Here is a 22292-nt window from a genome sequence, read left to right as displayed (position 1 = left end):
CTGGTTTACAAAATGTAGATATTAGTGGAAATATCAGTGAAGTTGTAAGCGACTGAATGAGCAAACACACACTGAAAAACTACCCACTCACTTATTACACATCAGTTTGCCTAGTTTCCAGAAGAATATCTACGAATGGTTAAAGATCAAAAAGTAGGCCCAGTTCACATTAACCAAGAAAACGGATATGCGACAAATTTTTGGGTGGAAAATTTTCAGTCCATAAGGGATCCTTCTCTGCCAAAAACAAAATGGAAAGTTTATGGAAGAAATGTTTAAGGAGATTTCGGGGTTTCCGTCATCCTTATGTAAAAACACTGCAAGGGTTTCTAAGATACAACAAGTTCTGTATGTGTGTTTGGATTAAGAGTAGTGTGGTGGTGAGAGGCGCAGACACCCATTAAAAGCAGCCAGGGGTAGCTGCTTACTTAGGCTTCATACCCCTAACAATGGCTTTGCTCCCGCTGGTATGGTCATGAAACAGCTGAAGGAAAAGAAAAAGCCTTGGAAGCCCAGTTTAGTTTCTGTAGCTTCCACCCATGGCTCTTCCCCTGGTGATGTCGCAGCAAATAGGTGCCAGTTGAGGAACCCAGGGATGGGACAGAGGATTTTCCCTGTGATATCCTCAGGGATCAAGAGTGCAGAGTGGGAATTCCCCTGCCCCTGGCGTTATGGTGATGCTACGTCCTAAAAAGTAGCCCAGCATTGACGTCTAGCATCAACATCTGGCCTCCCTGTTCCTTAACAATGGCAGTAGGTGATGTGACTTCTCATGACCTCTGACCAGAGGAGAAGTCGTTCTGCTTTGTTAACTTTATTGAACACTCAGTTTGCAGCAGGTTACACAGCCACTGATAAAGAACACTAGCAGCAGCTGCTAGACCTAGCACAGGCATGGCTGGGCTTTGGCATGGGTGAACTGGGCACTCTTTCTCAGTGCAAACCTTGAGAGAAGTCTGCTTCTGACCTGGCTGCAGTTATTAAGCTTAGATGCTGCAGGCACCTGTATTTAATATCCCATTAAACCCCTTCTATCCTGTCCCATCATCAGAAGACTGCAGTTGACCCAGAATGCCGCTGCCAGACTGCTTTTTTCACTCCCCAACTTTCCATCCGTATCTGGTCATCTTTGAAAGCTGCATTGGCTTCCTGTGGATAGACGCATCCACTTCAAGACTCTGTGCATTGCTCATAAGACCATGTACTCCCAGGGGACCCCAGCCTGTCTAATCTATCTTATCTTTCCCTACCAGCCTTTTAGTCCCCTACTCTATGCTGACCTCCATTTAGCCATTGTTCCATGAGTTAGAAGAGCAAGTGCGGGTGGAACGACCCCCCGGCCTTGGCCATATCTCTTTGGAATCCCCTCTCCCTCTCCCTTAGGAAATCCAGAAGAATTTTTTTTCCAGATAATCTCTCAAGAACTGGCTTTTCTCTATCTAGTCCTCTCTTTCTCATTTCCTTTTAGGCAGTTGCAGCGTGTATGTTGTCGGGTTTAGCGCTGGGAAGCCCTGTTCAGGGCAGCTATGTGCTTTATAAATCCTTTAACATAACATTATCCCCTCATCCCCTATTACAGCTTCCCCTCCCTTCTTTTTATATTCTTCACAGTGTAGCCAACGTGTTTTGTCCCTTCATGGGATTTCTTCAGGGCTCAGTCATGTAAAACATTCTAATAATGGCGTATTGTCTCCGATGTTTAAGGACATAGAATTCTTGTTCTGCTTAATTAGTTAATGACTAGCGCCCTCAAGAAGGCCCGTGAAGGGACACAACATGTTGGCTACACCGTGAGGAATATAAAAAGAATAAAGGATTATCGAAAAAATTGAATACATGTTTCCATGAAATTTCTTGCATTTGACTGCAATGAGAATAATGATTTATGTAAATTAATTTGTGTCTGGAAATAGAGTTTGTGCTGATCATCTTGCCGTCTTCATTATACTTATTGAGTCTGTGTGTGTTATCGGGTGACCATTGGCTGGTCAGCCAAGTGCTAGAGAATGGAGTGGCTAAAGAGCCTTTCTAATTGCCTTTCTAATTTGGACAGAATGGCCAGCTGTGCCACCTTGCAAACTCTAGAGCAGATGATGCATTTTCAGCCCTGGCTCCATGAACTTTAGTGATAGTGCGTTTTGTGTGGAAGAACTTGCAAAGCAGTTAAACTGGCCAATTCCTGCCCCAACGGCTGCTGATGATATACATTTACACCAGCAACTGATAGACATCTCCCATCTTATCTAATTGTCAGCACCAGAGTGCTATCTCTTTAAAAATATTTTGCAGATTGTGTTTGCTATGTCTTGCCGACTCTTTAAACATACCAGCCACATCCCGGTTATTCTAAAATATTCTCACTTTATGTCATTACTAAGCTGAGTGACATTTTTATCAATGGAAAAGATGCGTGATATATACATTAGTAAAACTGACGACTACATTTCTAGCCAACACCTCTTTGTGTGACAACAATTCATTTGTTTTTATTTGCCGCTCACACAGCCAAGAAGCTGCCACTCATAAAAGTGTAACAAGACCATAAACTGGGATGTAACGCTGCACGTATTCCATGTGACATTTTCTTGAATCTAGTACGAATAATGCAGATTTAGGTTTAACTACTGACTTAAACTTTCTCTGTTTCTACCTAAGCTCTGCCTGAAAAAAAACACGCCCTGTCCCATTAAAGCGATGAGCATGGTTTGGCCCTGACGTCACTTCCTACAACGTCATTTCACCTTGCCTGTGCTAATTTGACTGGTGGCCTACCTGGTGCTGATGCTCTGCTTCTTGGTCGTGGCCCTCACATAAGAGCAACAAGTAGAGAGGTGGGGTATTGAAGTGACTAAAAAGGTGGAGGAAAAGATAAGGAAGTAGAGTAAAAGCACAGTTAAAGAGTGGGGAACGCCTTTGGAGAGGAAAAGATGAAAAAGGGCAGAGGGAACCACGTCTGTCACTGGGAGAACCATTATATTTCCATTCTGTGGCCACATCGGAGTATTTGTGGAAATCAATGCACGATGCGAAGCAGAAATGGCAAACGTTTCTGGACACTGTATCTGTACCTTTGTAGGAATAAGCATGCCAGCATGTGTAATTGAGTTTGTGTATGTTGGTGCATGCACGCATACCTGTGTAAAACCTTTTTCATCACAGTGCTGCACCGGCTAAACCCGGTTCTGACATTCTTCGTCTCTTTCTTCGCAGGTATTACGCAGTTCAGCAGTGATGTGAAGGAGATGCTGGGGTTCAGCCCGGGTTGGTTCTGGAAGATCTGCTGGGTAGCCATCTGCCCCATCTTCCTCCTGGTGAGAGTACACCCTTCACCATTGCCTAAAGAAAATATTGTCAACTGTGTAATAGTTTGCAATGTTTACTATAGCTTTCCCTGCAGAATGGCAGTCTGTGTACTTGACACGTGTAGAGAAGGGGCGGTGAAGGAGAGCACACCTAGTTAACATTGTACAATTTTAAAAGCCAATATTTGGGAAGTCCTCCACCACCACGTCCACCACCACCACATCCACCACCACGTCCACCACATCCACCACCACCACCACGTCCACCACCACCACGTCCACAACCACCACCTCCACCACTGCCACGTCCACGACCACCACCAGGTCAACCACCACGATGTCAACAACCACCACCACGTCCAACACCCCCACGTCCACGTCCACCACCACCTCGTCCACCACCATCCCGTCCACCATCACGTCCACCATCACATCCACCACCACGTCCACCACCAAGTCCACCACGTCCACCACCACCAAGTCCACCACCACCAAGTCCACCACCACGTCCACCACCTCATCCACCACGTTCACCACCATCACGTCTACCAACACATCCACCACCACTATGTCCACCACCACCACGTCCACCACCACGTCCACCACCACCACGTCCACCACCACTACATCCACCACCACAACGTCCACCACCACCCCCACATCCACCACCACATCCACCACCACGTCAGCCACCACCACCACGTCCACCACCACCACCCCATCCACCACCACCACGTCAACCACAACCACCACCACGTCCACCACGTCCACCACCACCACGTCCACCACCACCACATCTACCACCACCACATCCACCACCACCACCACATCCACCACCACCACGTCCACCACCACATCCACCACCACCACATCCACAACCACCATGTCCACCACCACCACCATGTCCACCACCACCACGTGTCACTGGAGGGCAGTGGTAATAGGAGTGTCAACCCCAGCTGTACATGGGACATTTAAGGATGCATTGGGTGTGGGAATAGGGGCTAGAAGTATTACACCAGACCCAAGATACATTTTGGAGAGGCGCAATGTCACAGCTCCTGTAAAAGCACACGCAGCATCTCTACCTCACAGTGGCATACCTGCACGAGCCACTCACTTAAAACAAGCATTGGCATAGCCAATAGGTCTCAACTTATAAGTGTTTAGCCAAGCAACACTTTATGTTGTTGCACCAAGGATATTTTGCTGGATAACTAAACACTTATAAGGTCCCAAAGGCGAGACCTATTGGCTATGCCAATGCTTGGTATGTGTGGTATGTATGTGGTATTTGTACACCGCCAACGCAACTGAAAAGGCAGCGGAGCTCTGTACAGGGTCAAAGGCAAGAATACAGTGAAAACTGGCCCAGCCCTCCATTGAAAGAAAGAGATGGAAACTAGAACATATTCATGCAATGAAAACATGTGAGAAATCTTCGCACAAGTGATTGACTGCCAGAGAAGTCAATATGGATTTGAAAGATAGTTCCATATTTGAGCATACATTTACAAGTGTAGCACATCATGAACCATCCTCTGTTTTGTAGTCATGATCTCTATTTCCCAGGATACCATTACCTGTGTGTAGTGCGCCTTGTTCCTACCCTAACAAACAAGATTAAAACCCAATACTCATTGTGCAGAATCCGACTTTCCTGGGGATGTTGTGCTCAACACAGTAATGATGGGTCAGCACATCTAGCACAGTGCTCTGCCCTAGAACCTCTCATAGTAAACACTTTCATCCTTCATTGGTGGGGGTGCCACCACATTGCTTGCCCCCACACTGTAATAGACAGAGGGCCTGACTTGTTGGACGGTTTACTACCTCACAACTGACGGATATCCAGTCCGACGAAATATAAATCCCAATATATCCTATGGTATTTATATTTCAGTGGATGGGATATCCGTCACTGTTGTGAAAGAGTCACACGTCCGCCTAGATCTAAATCAGGCCCTAAGTGAGGAAAACCAAGGTGAGCATGTGCGAACAGACAGTTTGAGTAACATTGTACAGTAAGAAAAGAGAAGTTTATTTAAAGGATGAAACCAATTCTAGTGGTATGCATCTTAAAAATCAAATGAAAGATTGAAACATTTCCATTGTGGGGATCATGGAGTGTGTCCCTACAAGAGGGCACAAACTGAACAGCAGGTAAGGTACAGCACCAATTGAGAGCATTCCTCCTGGGCGCATCTTGAACATTTCAGTACTGTCCTGTCACTGGCAGGCACTAACACTGGCCCCTTCCCACAGGTGCCCTCACTTATGCTCATACTACAACAACAGCAGGATTCAGGAAAGATGTGGGTAGAATACCGGCATGCCCCTTGTAGGAAATCTGACTTTTCTGAGTGGTCACCCCTGATTTTTAGCCTGTTGCTGGACCGAACATTTTTCCTGGTTTTAAAAGTCTGCAAACTCTACTCCCTACTAACCTGTAGTAAAGTGCCTGTGCTACTCCTCTCATCATGATGAAATTGGTACACTCCTAATTGGCATATGTAACTTACCTATAAGTCACTATTACATGTTATAAAATGTACCCAGGGCCTGTAAGTTAAATGTCACTGGTGAACTGTAACACCTATCGTGCCATCCACTACAGTGACAGTGTACAACATGGCTTCAAGCCATTGTATCCTGATTGTGGCAGTTTAAATACTGCTGTTCAACCTGTCAAAACAAACCCTCTGGACATGTCAAAACTCTATTTTAAATATAAATAAGTCACCCTTATCTCGCCCATGTCACCCACAACTCACAGAGCATGCTATATAAATTTAGGACATGTAGAAATGTAATGTCCTTACAGTGACTAGCACCCAAAAGCTCCCTTTTCACTGTGGCAGGCCTAACCGTTGTATGTTGAAAGCAAACCAATGTGCAAATTTAGAATCCTAATTCTGTATATCAGGAATGAGACTAGCTAGAAAAATAATGTAACAATTTTTACTAGTTATCAAAAATACAATTCAATTATGAAGTTAGGTTTCTAATTAATATTAGGGATATAACTTTGAGAATGTTACCTTTTCCCTGCCTGAAGTTCCTTGAGGCTAAATTTGCATGTGATCTACCATTTTTGCCAGCTACTATTTAGCATTTCAAAAGGTGTGAAAGAGTTGCAAAGTGCCTCCCAGGAGCAAACAATAAGCTGACCTGAATGGTCAGATATGACTTATTTTAAACAGACAGAATATACAGGGTGGGGCTCTGAACATTCTCTTTGACATTATAGCATCACTTCCTGCTTGAATGTCAAATCTTGCTTGACAGATTTACTGGCTTTTATATATAACACATGATGGAAGGGAAATTGCTTGCCAAAACAGCACTGTCTGGTTTCCGGAAAACTTTATTTTTGTTCTACCACTGTCTCTGGGTTTATTGTGAGGATAGTGGCTCGCCAAACTAGATTTTTAGAGTTAGATATGGGAGGAAGTTATTATCCCCATGGTCCTCTCCCCACACGAACCTCAGCCTTCGGAGCCCAAGTTAAGTGGCGCTGAAGATTTTCTCATTCTTCAAAATGCACAAAGTGGGTAGGATTGTCCCTGGGAATGTTTACCCCATTGTTTAGAGTATGCTCAGAAGTCATTTACACCTACCAGCTCGTGCCAGGCATATATGTGGCATCCTCAGGCACCCACTACAGAACAATCCTGGACCTGAGGAAGATCAGAACCTACAGTTTGCGACTTGAGAAGAGCAGTGAAAGACATGGCCTGCTCTGTCTTGTACCTAGGATACAGAAGTGGACTCCAAGGGTCATAAAGCTGTTCTCTTGTTAAAGCTACAGGTACACACAATCTACAAGAGGCCTTTTCCTGCAAATTCACAACTGACCAGAAGCAACGGGACCTGAACTGGACCCTGCTTTTTGGCCTCTGCCTGGTACCCTGAGAGTCTCAAAGTGCCATCGCTGAGGTTATGGGGTGTTTTAAAAGTGTGCTCATGTGGTGGATTGAGATTAAAGTCAGAAGGTAAAATCTTAAACCTGGACGTACCGGGTTGGTGTAGCTGACCCCCTGCTCCATCACGGTCAGTTTCAACTTGGGCCTAGGTCCCAGTCTACTATGGCCATTGGCTAACATTGACACTTTAGGCTTTTTAACACTTTTCCTACTTAATATCTATTTTCCTTATTGAATTATTGTCGGTTTTGTTTATTAAATTTGACTCTATTGTTTCTAATTCAGTTTGGGATTTTCATTGTTTGCATTTCAACCTTATCACTGTTTTGGTACTTAATAAATACTTTACACTTTGCCTAAGTTAAACAGTCTGCTCTGTGTCATAGCCAGCAGGAGGTCGAGCTCAGGTTGATATAATTACATTATTGGTTCACCACAACAAAGGTTGTGATTATTTCTTGAGGTGAGTAGTAACCCACCCCTAATAATTATCCAATTTCCTGTACCAAGCTCCTCAAAAGGCATGGACAGTGAAGCAACAGACAGCACAGTAAATGAAGTGTACAGTACTATAAGGATGAAATCAAGATACAGGGTTCATGCAATAAGTTGCACATTCAAATTTCTTTTAATGAATGAATGAGAAATGTATGATGCATTAACGTTCCCTTACAAAGGCATCTTGGCACTAATCTTTCAAGATCAAACTCATTTTACCTTCATGCTAAGCTTTACAACAGCTTTTAAACCAAACACCCGTCTCTCTACTAATCTGAAACCATCAAATACCAACAAACATCCCACACAAAAGATTATGGTATTCCCAGGGCCACAAGAAAGGGCGCCGAGATTAGGAATGTATTGTAATGCCCTAATAATGGTGGTAAGGGCTACACAAATGCCATTAACATAAAATTGATGACAGGCCAAAACTTTGCACCTTCTATTCCACAAACTTAGCTAGCTTAGAGCAATATTTACTCCTGGTGATCCACAGAAGTCATGCCATATAATATTTTGGGATTCAACGTATTGCCAACTACAAAGTCAAATAACACATTTTCAGAAGCCCCTCCTCCGGTGAAGTGTACAGAACCATTCATGTATCACAGACCCTTTGTACAAGGCTCTTGTCCAGCTACTGTAATATAAGTGGGTGTTTCTTGGTGAATCTTACCATGCCCCCATAGGCTATGTGTGCCCCATGTTGCAGTCAACTCTTGAAAAAAATAGTAGGTGTGTGGTGTGTAAATGCCAAAAGTATGTTTAATTTATATTGAACCTAACAACTATAATAACCCAAAGCTCTTTCAAATCAGTACCCAATAGTGGCATCTCAGATCTTTCACATATGTTTTATATTGCTTTGCCGCCAAGTTTTGTAGCCTGTTATGTATAATAGAAGACGGAAACTCCAATCTAAAACACAACTTTAATTAACATTCCTCTCAAGATCTAGACCTTCAGTAGCTGACGGTGCTACACTTTGAAGATTATTGGGATTTGGCTGTAGATGTAAACGACTTAATGTATAAGGGATTAAGTACCATAGGCAGATATATAATTAGAATAAGTCACATTACCTCAAAGTTCCATGCTACCTGCTTGCCTCTTTTTTCCTCTATGACGTTGGTATGTGGATACTGTTAGTAGATAAGGACCATCAGACCCCATTTCTGTCTCTCTGCCTATTACAATGCTGTAGGCCAGTGGTAGCCAATGTTGGTCCAGGAGTAGAACAATGCCCAATTTTAGGATAACCACTAAGGGCCCGATGTAGGTACATTTTTTTTACCGGTTCATAAATCCCGACTCATACCGAATCGGTATTTATGAACCAGAAACCCAAATGTAGGTAAAAATCCGGTAAAAAATACCGATTCGGTATCACTTGGTATTCAAACTCGGTAAATACCGAATCTGTATTTACCGATTCGGTAATATCCGAGTCGGTAACACCCATACAACCCTATGGCCCTCCAGGCCCATAGCAATGAATGGGAGACACCGAATCGGTATTTACTGAATCGGTAAATACCGATTCGGTAAATACCGAATCGGTAAAATCCGATCTCAAAATTTCGAATACATGACATGTGAGCCTGTGCACCAATCAGGGACACCCACCACACCCCACAACAAAGCATCAGAGAGATCAACCAATCAGATGCAAGTACCACACCCCAGTACCTGGAGGTGGCCACACCCATGCAGGTGAAGAGCAACAGAACTGCAGAGAGAGCTGGAGGGGAGACAGAGGAGCAGGCTGCACTGAGACCAGCAGAGAAACGGCATGGAGTCCCAGGAGGCACAAAAGGATGGAGGGGACAGAAAGAGGAGGGTGAAATTCAGCCCAACAGAGCTCCAGGTGCTGGTGGAGGAGGTTGTGCAGCACTACAGCCAGCTGTTTGGGAGACAGTCTCTTCAAGTAGCTGAGTCTATTAAGAGGAACACCTGGCTGGCAATCCAGAGCAAGGTCAATGCCCTAGGAGTGACCCATCGCGAAATCGACGACATGAAGAAAAGGTGATATGATCTGAGGATCACCACCAAAAAAAAACTAGCCACCCAGAGGAAGGAATCAGCAGCAACCGGTGGGGGGAAGACCCGTGCCCCAAGCCTCACCGACCTGGAGCAGCTCGTGGAATCCACCATGGAGCCTGAGAGCATACATGGGATGGGGGATGCTGATAGCTCAGCCAGAGCTGCAAGAAAGAAAGGTAAGATGCATGGACATGTACCCCACCCATTCCCAGGCCCCTTCCCCAATGTGGGTGAATCACTCACTATCCAGCACACATGACTGTAGTCCCCAGCAAAGCATCATGGTAGGTGTAGTCATAGGTACATACATCAAAGCTGCCAACACCGAACCCTGCATGCCATGCCACACTCCACATACACAAACAGTCCAGGCAAATGAAATTGTGTGTTAGGAATCTGTGTTTTGAAAACACACAGCTGATCAATTTCCATGTCTGTTCACAGGAGAGTCATCGCGCAGAGCAGCGCAGGGAGGGGATTGTAGTGCCACAACAACGGCTGCGAGGGAGAAGGCCAAAGACACAGCTGGACCTAGCACTGTCCCTGAGGATACAACCACACCCCAGGCACCCACAGCAATGGAGCACGACACCACTGCACAGCCACTGTCGCCCCTGCTGTTCGAGACACAGACTCCGCCAGCACCTGCAGAAGCCACAACACCCAGCTCAGGGTCCCCTGTGCATGTGAGGCCAAGGAGGCAGGACGTGCCACCTTTAAGGATCCTGGAGAGCTCCGATGAGGAAGTGGTCGAGGCTCCCAGACCTAGTACACCACCACTGTCTGGCCACGCTGGACAACTTGGGTCAATGGGATCTGGCCGTGCAAGTGAGCGTGTCCGTAGGGCACGAGAGCAGGATGAGGGGCAGAATGTGCAGGGGGTCTTTGCTGGGCTGGAAGCCACAATGGTTAAAGTCCAGCGTATGCAGGCCAAAGGCATCATGGCAGTGCACAGGCAGGTGCGCATCCTGAATACCAGGATGTCGGACATCGATCGGGGGATAGGTGCCATGGCAAAGGGAATGGAGGCCATGGGCAAAGGGATGGAGGCAATGGGCAAAGGAATGGAGTCCATGGCGGAGGGGGTGAGGGACATGGAGGTGCGCATGGGCACCCTCTGTGACAGGCTTGAAAATGACCACCAAGGGAGGCGCAGGTATAGGCGCGAGGTCAGGCTGCTCAATCAGTCCATTAACCGGTTGGCAACCTCTACCACACTGCAGTGTCGCTGCTCTGTAAATATGCAGACTGATATTGTACACTGCTGCAGTGACTTGTCCCGGGGGATGGGGAGGGTGACCTCGGCAATGGAGGCAATGCTGACACAGCTGACAGCCACAGGTGGCAACATGGTTGTTGGGGACACTGAGGAGTCAACAAGCAGGAGTGGGTCCAGCACGCCTGTTCAGGACATTCGTAGGAGCAGCAGACTCCATGCTGATGACACCGGCACCACTGCACATGTAGACCCCCAGTCCCGTGGCACGCAAAACATCATGCGTAAGCGCAAACATTGAGAGACATAATGAACACAGGACAGGTCACAGTGAAGTGAACTTTGGCCAACCATTGTGCAAAGTGCATTTAATTTGATATATGTTCTTTTGGAAGGTGCAGTAGTGCATATTAAAGTGATTGTTCAGAAAAAGGACATGCCTGTGTGTCATCGCTCAATTAGAAGTATCTGTTGGTGATTTCAGCGCGTCTGTTGCTGGTGCTGCTCCTGCTGCATTGTGATCTGCTTGTACTGTCCCATCATCAATGTCCTCATGATATGTTAATTCTATCTCTGTGCCCTCCTTGGTGGCAAGATTGTGCAGCATGGCGCAGGTCGCAATAATCTTGCAACAGATAATTGGCATGTACTGACGTGCACCTCCACTCTAATGGAGGCACCTAAATCTACTTTTCAGCAGCCCAAATGTACGTTCCACCACACAACGTGTTGTTCTGTGTGCCACGTTATAACGCCTTTCACTCCGGGTGGATGGGTTCAGGTAGGGGGTGAGCACAAATGACCGCAGGGCATATGCACTGTCACCTGGGTGGGAAAGGATATTTTGATTAGTCACATACTCAGGTGTGCACCTTCTGCATGAACTATCAGGGTGTCTCACACATACTTACCCAGCAGGTATCCATCACCAAAATCACCAGCCACAAGGCGTCTGTATATCCCACTGTTGGTGAATATGTAGGAGTCGTGGGTACTCCCAGGATATTTGGCTACAATGTCCGTTATCATGTTGCTAGCGTTGCAGATCACCTGCACATTGATTGAATGTGTTGACTTTCGGTTTCTGTATATGTGCTCAGTTGCTGCAGGTGGGCATAGTGGGATGTGCGTCCCATCGATACAGCCGATGATGTGCGGGAACTGTGCAAGTTGATAGAATTCGGTTTTTGTCCTTGCTAGTTCTGCAGGTGTCTCAGGGAACTCAATGTAGTGCTCCATCCTCTGCATCATGGCGTTTAGGAATTTTCTGAAAAAGCGAGACAGGCAGCTCTGGGACACTCCACCTACAGAGGCTATCACGTGCTGGTAGCTCCCAGAGGCAAGAAGGTGTAGGCAGCACAGCACCTGTACATGGGGTGGGATGGCGTGTGCTCTTGGGGTTGGGTGTTCCAGATATGGGTGGAGGTCCCTGATCAAGTCCAGGATGGTTCTGGGGTGGAGTCGGTACCTTTGCAGGATCTCTGCTTCAGTGAGTTGGAAGAGGGTGATCCGCTGCCTATATACCTGCTCCTCCCTTAGCCAGACCCTCTCTCCTGCTGCCTGTATCCGTAGCCGCCTTGCAATAACGTAGAAAGCCGTCATTGTGGGTACACAGTTGCATTTTGGGACCTTCTTATATATCCTGTTCCTGGTTTCCACCTGCTTCCAATCCATGTTAAATACCGACTCTTAAATACCGAATTTCACGAAATTCTGTATTTCCTGACTTTGCTACATCTCAAATGGCCTTTTTTACCACTTCCTATTTACCGACTCAGTAAATATGAATTCGGTATTTACCGATCCGGTAAATTACCATTTCTTATTTACCGATTCGGAGAATATGTATTTGGTAAATTCCGAATCGTGTAATACCGATTCGGTGTTTTACCGAATGGTATTTACCGATTTGGTACGTTTTTGGTCACATACATCTCGATGCACTTATACCGGTCGGTAATGGCCGATTTTCGGCCGTTACCGACCGGTATTTGGCTACCTACATCGGACCCTTAATGTTTTCGTTGTTATTATTTATTATCATTAATAACAATATTATTATTACACCAATAATACAAGTAACTTGCTTATTATATATTGCTTTTATGACACTTTTTCTAAACATTGATTGTCGTTTTATTGTTTGTACATTTTTATGATTTTCCTAAAAATTATGACTGTCTCTAGTCCTTGTGGACCAATGTTGAATATCCATATAGTAGACCCTACCTCGTATCAAAGTCTGGTTTTGCTTTCACATTACGTTACTCTCCTATGTGTTTTATAAAGAAAAAGAATTGCAGTATCCAGATGAATTATGGCTAGCGAACCTTTACCACGGGCCTCTTAATCTCTTCACAAAAGGAGGCAAATGGCAGGTGATTTTTACTAAAGAGGCTTGGGCACAAAAAGTAATGCATTCTGAAGTGTACTGGCCTTAAACACAAATTTGGAGAATAGGTAGGGTTAGAGGTGTTAATAGTCGGCATGAGAAACTGGCAAACCACATGCTCTGATGCCACTTATGACATTTACATGTTGTAGTGCTGTGAATATTTCCCTGTCCCAATTTGCTCATACTAACACTGCTTAATTTTATTCTAGTTTATCCTCTGCAGCTTTCTCTCCAGTCCACCTGAACTCAAATTGTTTGACTACAGCTATCCCTATTGGACTACAGTTTTGGGATATTCCATTGGCACTTCCTCGATCATCTGCATCCCAGCGTACATGGTGTACCGGTTGTTGACCACCCCTGGGTCGCTCAAAGAGGTACTTATGTGTGTGTGCCTATGTGTACCTATCCTTTCGACATCACTGGTTCCATGCACCAGCAGTCTTTAGCCCTTCAAACTAAAAAATATTTTGGTAGTATCTGATGGGCCAGAGCTTGAATCCAGTGCATTACCAGGAGTTTAAAGTGCTGTTCTTAGATCATGAAGCATAGGAAGCAGGGATGAGACAAGGGGCCATATTATCAAGAACGGCGCAAACACTATTGCCGCTGTAGCAGCAGGAAACTGCCGCTAAAGCAGCTATAAGGGGCTTGATAATATGCACTAGAGAATTCCAATAGAAGCCCAGGTTTGATGTCCTTGAAACCAGAACCTGGGCTTCTATTGGAATTCTCTAGAGCATATTGTCAAGGCCCTTATCACCGCTTTATCGGCAGTTTCCTGCCGCTAAAGCAGCGATAATGCTTGCACCGTTCCTGATAATATGGCCCTTAGAATCTGCAAAATGTGGAGATACATCCTGGAAGCCCAGGGTTGCTAGATTATGTCAAGTGAATGAGATACTTCTTCAAGTTGAAGATCAGTCAGTTTGAATCCGGAACTTTTGAACAACAAACTCCATCAGGTACGAGTCCCCTGTCGGCAGGCGGACTGAGATCACCTATATAGACCCAATCCTGATTCTTCACAGATGTGGGCAAAAGAAACTGGAGGTGGCTCCCACTGCCAAGATGACACAGACTGTCTCTGGCATCACAAATGATCCTTAAAAGGAGAAGTGGAGTGTGGTTCATAGACTGTAATACAAGATGCAACAACCTTCATCCTCTAGACGTTCCCCGCAGAACCTGTCTGAATATTCAGTTGTAATGGTAATAGAAGGGGGAGAGGAGGAATAATTTAGGATATCACTGGTTTGGCTAGAGATTGAACTCTAAGTACCATATTCCTTCAAATACTTTAAAGGGAATGGCATCTTATTAGCATCTGAAATGTCACTGTTTGAGTAGAATACTTATTTGTACTGGTTCTGCCTTCCACCCGTAGTCATTGCACCTACAATGAACAGCAATATATCCGTCTGAAGAGCTTCCCTAAAGAGAACTGATGTGTGACAGAATTGACCCATAGTCAAGCAATATTTTGGTGACTGTAGCCTGGCTTATCCTGGTGTGTGACACTGTCTAATAGGCCTTTGGATGATGGACAACCTGATTCCTGGAGCAGCGTCGTTTGTAAACATCAATAATCTATGTCAAGCTGGACAGATAAGTATCATTATGAGGCACATCCAGACTGGGTGTCCTCCTTGGCCTCAAAAATAGTCTCTGAAGACTTCAAATCTAATAAAAGCTTGCTCATAGCCCACACCTTCATGTCCACAGAAAAAAGCACTTTGCCCTCTGTACACTAGTCTCCTGGAGTCTAGCCTTATCACCTCAAAGGCCATAATTCATGTAGCCACTGCCAAATGACCTGTCATCACACGTACAACCATATCTCTCTGTTTCCAGAACCTCCCACTGCAGATCCCTTCCAGGTCACATCCACTTAGTCAAAGAGCATCATACCTAAAACTGTCCACACAGGTAAACTGCAATATCTAGCTGCAACACTCCTCTTCTCTTCCCACTTCTGTACCTCTCGCAGCCTCAACGTGATGAGCCTTGCAATCCTTTGAGCCAGTAAAGAGGAGAGGAGAGGCCTGATCCTTCTGCACCCCCAAACTTGGGAGCAACCTCACCATTCACCCGAGACAGTCCCTCTCCCTCCTCAACTGTTTGTCTATTTGAAGCCTCCTAAGAGAACATATATAGAAAAAAAGAGAAGGATAGATATTTGTGTCATCTTTTTTTTAGATCAGTAATGAGAGACATAAACAAAATATGCACATTATGTCTGTTACCAACAGACAGAAATCTTTGATGCACTTATATGTTATAAGAATGTGGGGATAAGGGGAAGGAGGTAAGGTTGATGAATGTAGGACTACAAAGAGGATGAAATGAGAAAGATTGTCTATTGGGTGGTTTTGGAATGGTTATACTGCAATGAGATGTTACTTAGAAAAGTCAGTCTTCAGTTTGTTTATGGAAGTGGAAAAGTGATGGAACCTGGGGATCTATTCTTGGATGGATTTGAAATCCCTTTGAGAATAGCATGAGACGTTATGGAGTCCTGTAGTCTATTTTTTGCATTTATTGATTATTGATTGCCAGTCTGGCAGTGCTGCTGCACATTTCGTCTGGGTCCCCCAGTCTTGGTCTGCTGGTACGGTGTGTTTTAGTTGAACACCATGCAGACGATGCAACTGGACTTGAATATGTTGCAGGCATTCAATGCAAGTCATTAGAGTACAATGGCAGGCAGTATAATCCTTTCAGACTTTAAAAGGTATTTTATTTAATGGGCTCCTATATGAAGGCACTCTTTGGCAGTGTCATGTGGGTGTCTAGGACTTCAGCCAACAGAGTTTTACCTCTAACCAAATTTGACAGTCCCTGACATTGTTGTGAAGTTAGAGTCATTCTTCTACCGAACAATGTTTGCAGCTATCAGCGATAAATACATTTTACAACTTGGCAGGATTCACCTTGAGAATCCATGATTTAATGGTATTGAGGCAACTCTTTTGATGTCCAGTGTTGTGGCTAGCAGAGACCTTTAGGTACAGCTTGGTGGAATGCACACATTTGTGAATATTATCATCCTTTCCCTTCAGCAGGACTCTCAGTTGTAAGCATATAAACTATAGGGAATGTGGGTAAGATGTCAGCTGTGAAAGAAACAACATTAAATAATAATAATACACCCCATGTATAATAATTATTATTATTATTAACTTCTAGTAGCAGAATATAATTAGATGTAAAATGATAATAGTAAGTTTAATAACAACAATAATAATCTTTATTACTGTTTTTAATATTATTGGTCTTATTACTGTAATTATTATGCAAAGAATAATGACGATAGCAATAAAATATCATTAATCTCAGCTTCCATACTAGACAAAACATAGGTATTCTAAGTATACTGAACGAAAGACAAAGGTGGGTGAATGTATATGATTTCGGGAGATTTGTACGTTGATTTACTTGCGCCCAAACTCTGAAGACAAATGTAAAGTGGTTGTAAGAAGAATCAAATATATATGGTGATTGTAAGTTTAGAAATATATATGATGAGGCATGCCTTTTTTTAACACATCCGCAAATTTTACAATTCACTGCAAACAATCTACGACCATGCTGTGCATTTTTACCCTATGTTCACAAAGGGTTTGCCTTACATTTCTTGTTGCTGTGTCTCCACGTGTCTTCAGCATTTTTATGTATATTTTGTGTCTCTCTCTATGCAGCGGATCATGAAGAGCATAACTCCAGAGACAGCGACAGAGATTCCCTTTGGGGGTATTCATATGAATGCTGTCTGACAGTGTTATCTTGTGGATCATCGTTCCACATGCCAAACTTGGGCGCTCTCCTGTTCCATACCTGAAAGAAGGAGTAAGCATCTTTTTATAGGCATGGCACCCCCACCAGAGCTTTAACCACTTCCCAATGGAGCCAGATCCCAAACAATCCAAAGCGGTTCCACTTCACTTGTGAAGCTCACTTGGTGGGTCGTGAGTTCTGACTGACTTCTGAGCACTCTATTTCGGCAGCCCTTCAAAGAAGATGCCCCTATGGAACTGACTGCTGCTTCTGCAAATGGGTACCTCTACAAATAGTGGTGTGTGTGAGTGTGTGCTAATGGGGTGTGTGCAGAGGGGGGAGGGACAGAAAGAAGTAACCACTCAAGCGTACCCACAGGGATGCAATATATATATATATATATAGACTCGACTTGGTGCTCCTATATCATGTTAGTCTGCCCTGGAGCAACTTATATCTGGTCCCAGCCCAATTGATGAAGGAACAAACAAACATCTCTGTGGAAAACAAACTTGGATGGACCCTGAGAAGGAATCTGTGAGGGGCGGAGAAGATTACATCGATCACTGCTCGAGCACGACACCTAAAGCTTCCACATGCCAAATAGTCATCTGACTTATAGGTATAGGGGTGAGTGTGATGATATATCACCATATGGAGATATGTTTTGTGGGTAAGAAGTCAACTAGTGAGTAAGAAAACACAACTTTAAACGATGTCTTTCTCACTTTACTAAACCATGTGGTGCTTGGAAAATTATACTGTCAATTATAATCTTTTCCCCCTTGTCTGCTAAGCAGCAGCATTGCCATTAGGCTAACCAAGAGAATGTAGTCCTATATACACTTACGTCACGTTGTTATTCCTAAACTAACAAAATTACCACAGTATATTCTGTTACATCATTTCAACAGAAATAAATTTGCATCAGCCTGGAAAGTATGCCTTCCTGGAGTTTTGCAGGACTCCTACTGTAAAGACGATATTGATAGTTTGAACAGTATTGAAAGTAGAACACTTTGGTCCCTCTTTTAGAGTTTGAAGGGCTCAGAAAATCCCCCAATTTCTGTGGGAAATGTGGCCAACTGAAATATCTTCCCAATAGGCATAATCTTGTGGAGGAGTCTACTCCATATTTGGAGATTTCTCCATCAAATTTGAAGATTTTCATTCTCCTCAAATGTCTCAACAGGGATTTAAATCATTGTCACAAAGTTTGCATTCATACAATTCATTAGTATTTCTGAGCAGCATATATTTATACAGTTGGAACCCTTAATAGAAAGAAACAACAGTGTTTATTAAGTGCAACAGCATTATTACCTGGGCAGTCTAACTGTGCTCCTACAAAGGAAGGAAACATGGCATTCATTGTCAATCTAATTCCAAAGAATACAAAGACATAGATTCATGACTTTAGGTAGCATTGGCAAAACAATCTTCATATGAGCCCTTCCTCATTTTCCGAGCACGATCAACAGTACATCTGTGACCATTTCTTTGTGAGCCTATTCCGTAGCTTATGTGTTCAATCAGTGAAAGCCTTCAGAACTAAAAACTATCACTCCTATGTACTCTTTAGAAAGAAACTCAACGTTTTTCTTTTTTCACAATAGCCTATATTATGAGTATATATGCTTCTCGCTAATGTTTCAGTTCCAAGGGACCTTATAATGCATGATGCCCTTTATAAATAACTAAACTAATCCAAAGGCAATGCCCATATCTCCTTTTGTCTGGGATTAATTGGAGACGCTATATACAGGTGTGGTTTTATGGAAGATTTCATACTGTATAACCTTGTTGCAAAAGCATGACAGACACCAATGCAGGATCACTTCTCAAAAACTTTCACTCTGATTTCAGGTGAAAAGATACTATGTAACCCTGTTGCAACAGTGTAATAGACACCAAGGCAAAATCCCACCACAAAAACTCGAACCCTGGTTACAGGAGAGAAGATACTATAAATTCTTGTTGTAAGAGCGTGATAGACCCCAATGCAATTTCCCATCACAAAACCTTGAAACTTGGTTTCAGGAGAGGAGATATTACAAAACCATGTTGCGTAATAGACACCAAGGCAAATAGCCCACCACAAAAACTTAAACCTTGGTTTCAGGAGAGGAGACATTATTACACCCTTTTAGGATAGCAACAACTCAAACCCTGGTTTCAAGAGAGAAGATACAATGAAACTCTGTTTCCAGTAGCGGCCGGCATGGCCCGTGGATTGGGGTAGAGCGCAGAGGGTGTCGCGCCGTGAGGGGGGTTGTGCAGAGGTGTCATGTACAAAAAAATATTTAAAAACCTACCTTTCCGATGTGTCCCGCATCTTAACTGCTACCGCTCTTGCCTCCGACAGGTACAGGAGGCAGGCAGCCAGGCTCCCTCCCTTAAGCCAATCACAACACTGCATGCAGCGTTGTGATTGGTCTTGGGCGCCATACAGGGTGCTCCACCAGGAGCTAGAAGGGTGTGCATGTTCTCCATGGAGGCTGCATGGAGAAATGCAAAGTGAGCATGATTGGTTTGGGTGGCCTTAGAGGGCCGACCAAACAGTTTGTGCTCACTCAGGAGTGCGCAGACCACTCCTCCCCTGCCCTGTTCGGAGAGCAGAGCAGCCCGTCCACGAGCCTGCCTGCAAAGCAAACATAAAATGGTAATATGTTATTACCATTTTATGTTTTGGCTTCTCACACTGGGAGAAAGCAGTGGGGCAAATCTTCTCCGTCATAGCGGATGAGCTGCCCCTGTCTGTTGCTACAGCATGATAGACACGAAGGTAAAAGCTCACCACAAAAATTCGAACCTGGGTTTGAGGAGAGGAGATATTATAAAACCATGTTGTAAAATGTAAAAAATGTAAATTGATACTTGTATAGCGCACTACTCACCCGCAAGGGTCTCAAGGCGCTTGTACGAATACTGCTGTGGAACCCATCCTGGCTTTCCCTGTGAGGTGTCCACTCCTGGGCACCCCCAAGGTGGAGGCCAGGCATCCTTAGCGTTGTGGGGACCATTGTGGAGATTAAGCAAACTATTGCCCAGAGTTGCAGAGTGGGACTCCATGATTGGAATAGGCACCAAGGCGAGAATTATCAGGTCCGTGGAATTTTTGAGCCCAAGACCCGCCGAGGCAGGGAATTGAACCCTGGTCCCGGGCTAGACCTCTGCATCAGGGTCTGCCACTCTAACCAATGAGCCACACTTCTCCACATGTTGTAACAGTGTTAAGGGCACCAAGGCTAACTCTGACCAAAAAAACTCAAACCCTGGTTTCAAGAGAGAAAATGCTTTTAAACCTTGTTGAAACAGCGTGATAAGTCACCTAGGCAAACTCCCACCACAAACACTCAGTCCTGGTTTCAAGAGAGAAAATACTAGTAGGCCCTGTTGGTACAGCCTGATAGACACCAAGGCAAAATCCTACCACAAATAATCGAACTTTGGTTTTGTATGAGGCGATATTTGCATAGCGTGAGCATGGTCTCATTAAAAAGAGTACACAGCTTTTATCCAAAGACACTTTGGAATTGAAACAGATATCGACATGGAAGTTAGACAGTATTAGACAAGTAGAGGTAGGATGCAGACTTTTGTCTTTTAGCATTTCAGTAGTCCTCCGGTATTGACTTGTGGATTTGCAGAGTAGTGTTTATGTGACGCTGATTTTGTGTTCTATTCTCATTATTACATCCACTTAGGGACTAGTTTACAAAACATTTTACAGTTGTAAATTATATTGGAAATTACATTTACATCTGCATTTGGCTTCACAGAATATATATTAGAAAAATTGTCTGACTCGAAATCCCACGAGAGCATGAATTAAGAGGTGGAAACTTGTGTTTTCCCCGAGTAGGGCTGGAGGGTGGCCATCGAACATGTTAACAACTACAAATTAGGACATTTGTGGGTATTCACAATTATTTTAGTTAATATTTTTGTCTTGAGTGACAGAAACGTCACACCCAAGCTACTGGGGCGGTGATTGACCAAAAACTTGACTTTCTTCTTAGCTATACCTTTAGCAACTTCCTATTTCTGTTGAATGACGTAGGAAAGGGAAATGTGTACTTTCTTTTTCTTCCACTACCTTCACCTCCCTTGAGGCAAGGTATAGCAAGGGCAGTGACACGTACGAAGAAGAAAGTGTGGTTTAGAAATGTTACTGCTGGCTATCCATACGTGGTGTCAGTGTTTCACATATTGAGAACGCTGATAAAATTCAGATTGACTCCACATTTTAGATAAAAGTCGTTTATAGCACTTCTGTGTTGCAGGTACCAGTTTTTAACACACTAAAATAATAAGCATATTTATATTTAACTAAATCTGAACTTCAGCTGTTAGTTCAGTGGACATGCCCCTGTATTTGGGAAACCTTTGGCTTTCAAGACTGCTCTTTACAGGGGGAGGACATAAAAAAAGCCATTTTATTTTTATATAGTCATTATGAAGGAATACAGATGCAACTGCTATTATACCAAAGAATATATTGTGGTCCTCTCCCTTCTGTGTTGGAAGCATGTCCCAAAGTATTTATTTCAGCTAAGCGATAGGCAATCTGCGCCTTATTCAATCCTCTTTCTAAAACAAGTAGACTGGTCTCTATAGCAGCTGCAAAGTTATGCCTAGGATCACGTTTGTCTCTGTATTTCAATGATTACATTTTTATTGAGACTCCAAATATTTGCTGGAATAATCCAGCATTGTGGTTCTATCAACCCTAAGTATCAAGCACTTTTTGAAGAAGTAATACAAATGTACCAATTGAAAAATTGAGCCAATGTGGTCCTTTTGTGAACATTTTTTTTATCCTGGCTATTTATAATATCATCAATAAAGAAACTATAGAGCACTTTGCATCGTTTTTATGGCCTTTGAGTTCAAAGTTAATGAACTTAATAGAGGGGTCTTGAACAGTTTCCTAAACTGAATATAATCTGAGTAGACAAGCAGAGTTAAAGAGGGTTTCGTTCATGTTTAAAGACAAGATGTCTTAGTCTGCTATTGCTGGTCAGTTGTATCTGCAGGTAGCTCGATTTTACCCTGACCGTAAAGATCGCAAATTAGAGTTGCATTCAGCCAGTTTCTATGGGCCTAATCATGAGTTTGGCAGTCCATAG

At 43.9% G+C, this 22292-nt stretch overlaps 1 protein-coding gene across 8 annotated transcripts in view; it reads left to right on the top strand.

The window, feature by feature from the left end:
* The window catches only part of SLC6A4 (solute carrier family 6 member 4), a 693801-nt gene extending 671777 nt beyond the window's left edge, over positions 1-22024 (top strand). For all 8 annotated transcript variants that reach the window (XM_078680029.1, XM_078680031.1, XM_078680026.1 and 5 more), the window contains 3 exons: positions 3211-3311; positions 13593-13760; positions 17085-22024. In XM_078680029.1, the coding sequence (XP_078536155.1) occupies positions 3211-3311; positions 13593-13760; positions 17085-17159 (344 nt within the window). In that variant the 3' untranslated portion in view covers positions 17160-22024. The remainder of the gene's footprint in view (positions 1-3210; positions 3312-13592; positions 13761-17084) is intronic.
* Positions 22025-22292: the final 268 nt, after the last annotated feature.

The sequence above is a fragment of the Lissotriton helveticus genome, chromosome 3_1 (assembly GCF_964261635.1).
Source record: "Lissotriton helveticus chromosome 3_1, aLisHel1.1, whole genome shotgun sequence".
Lineage (NCBI taxonomy): Eukaryota > Metazoa > Chordata > Amphibia > Caudata > Salamandridae > Lissotriton > Lissotriton helveticus.
Note: the sequence above shows the minus strand (reverse complement) of the source record. Positions and strands in the feature narration are given on the sequence as shown.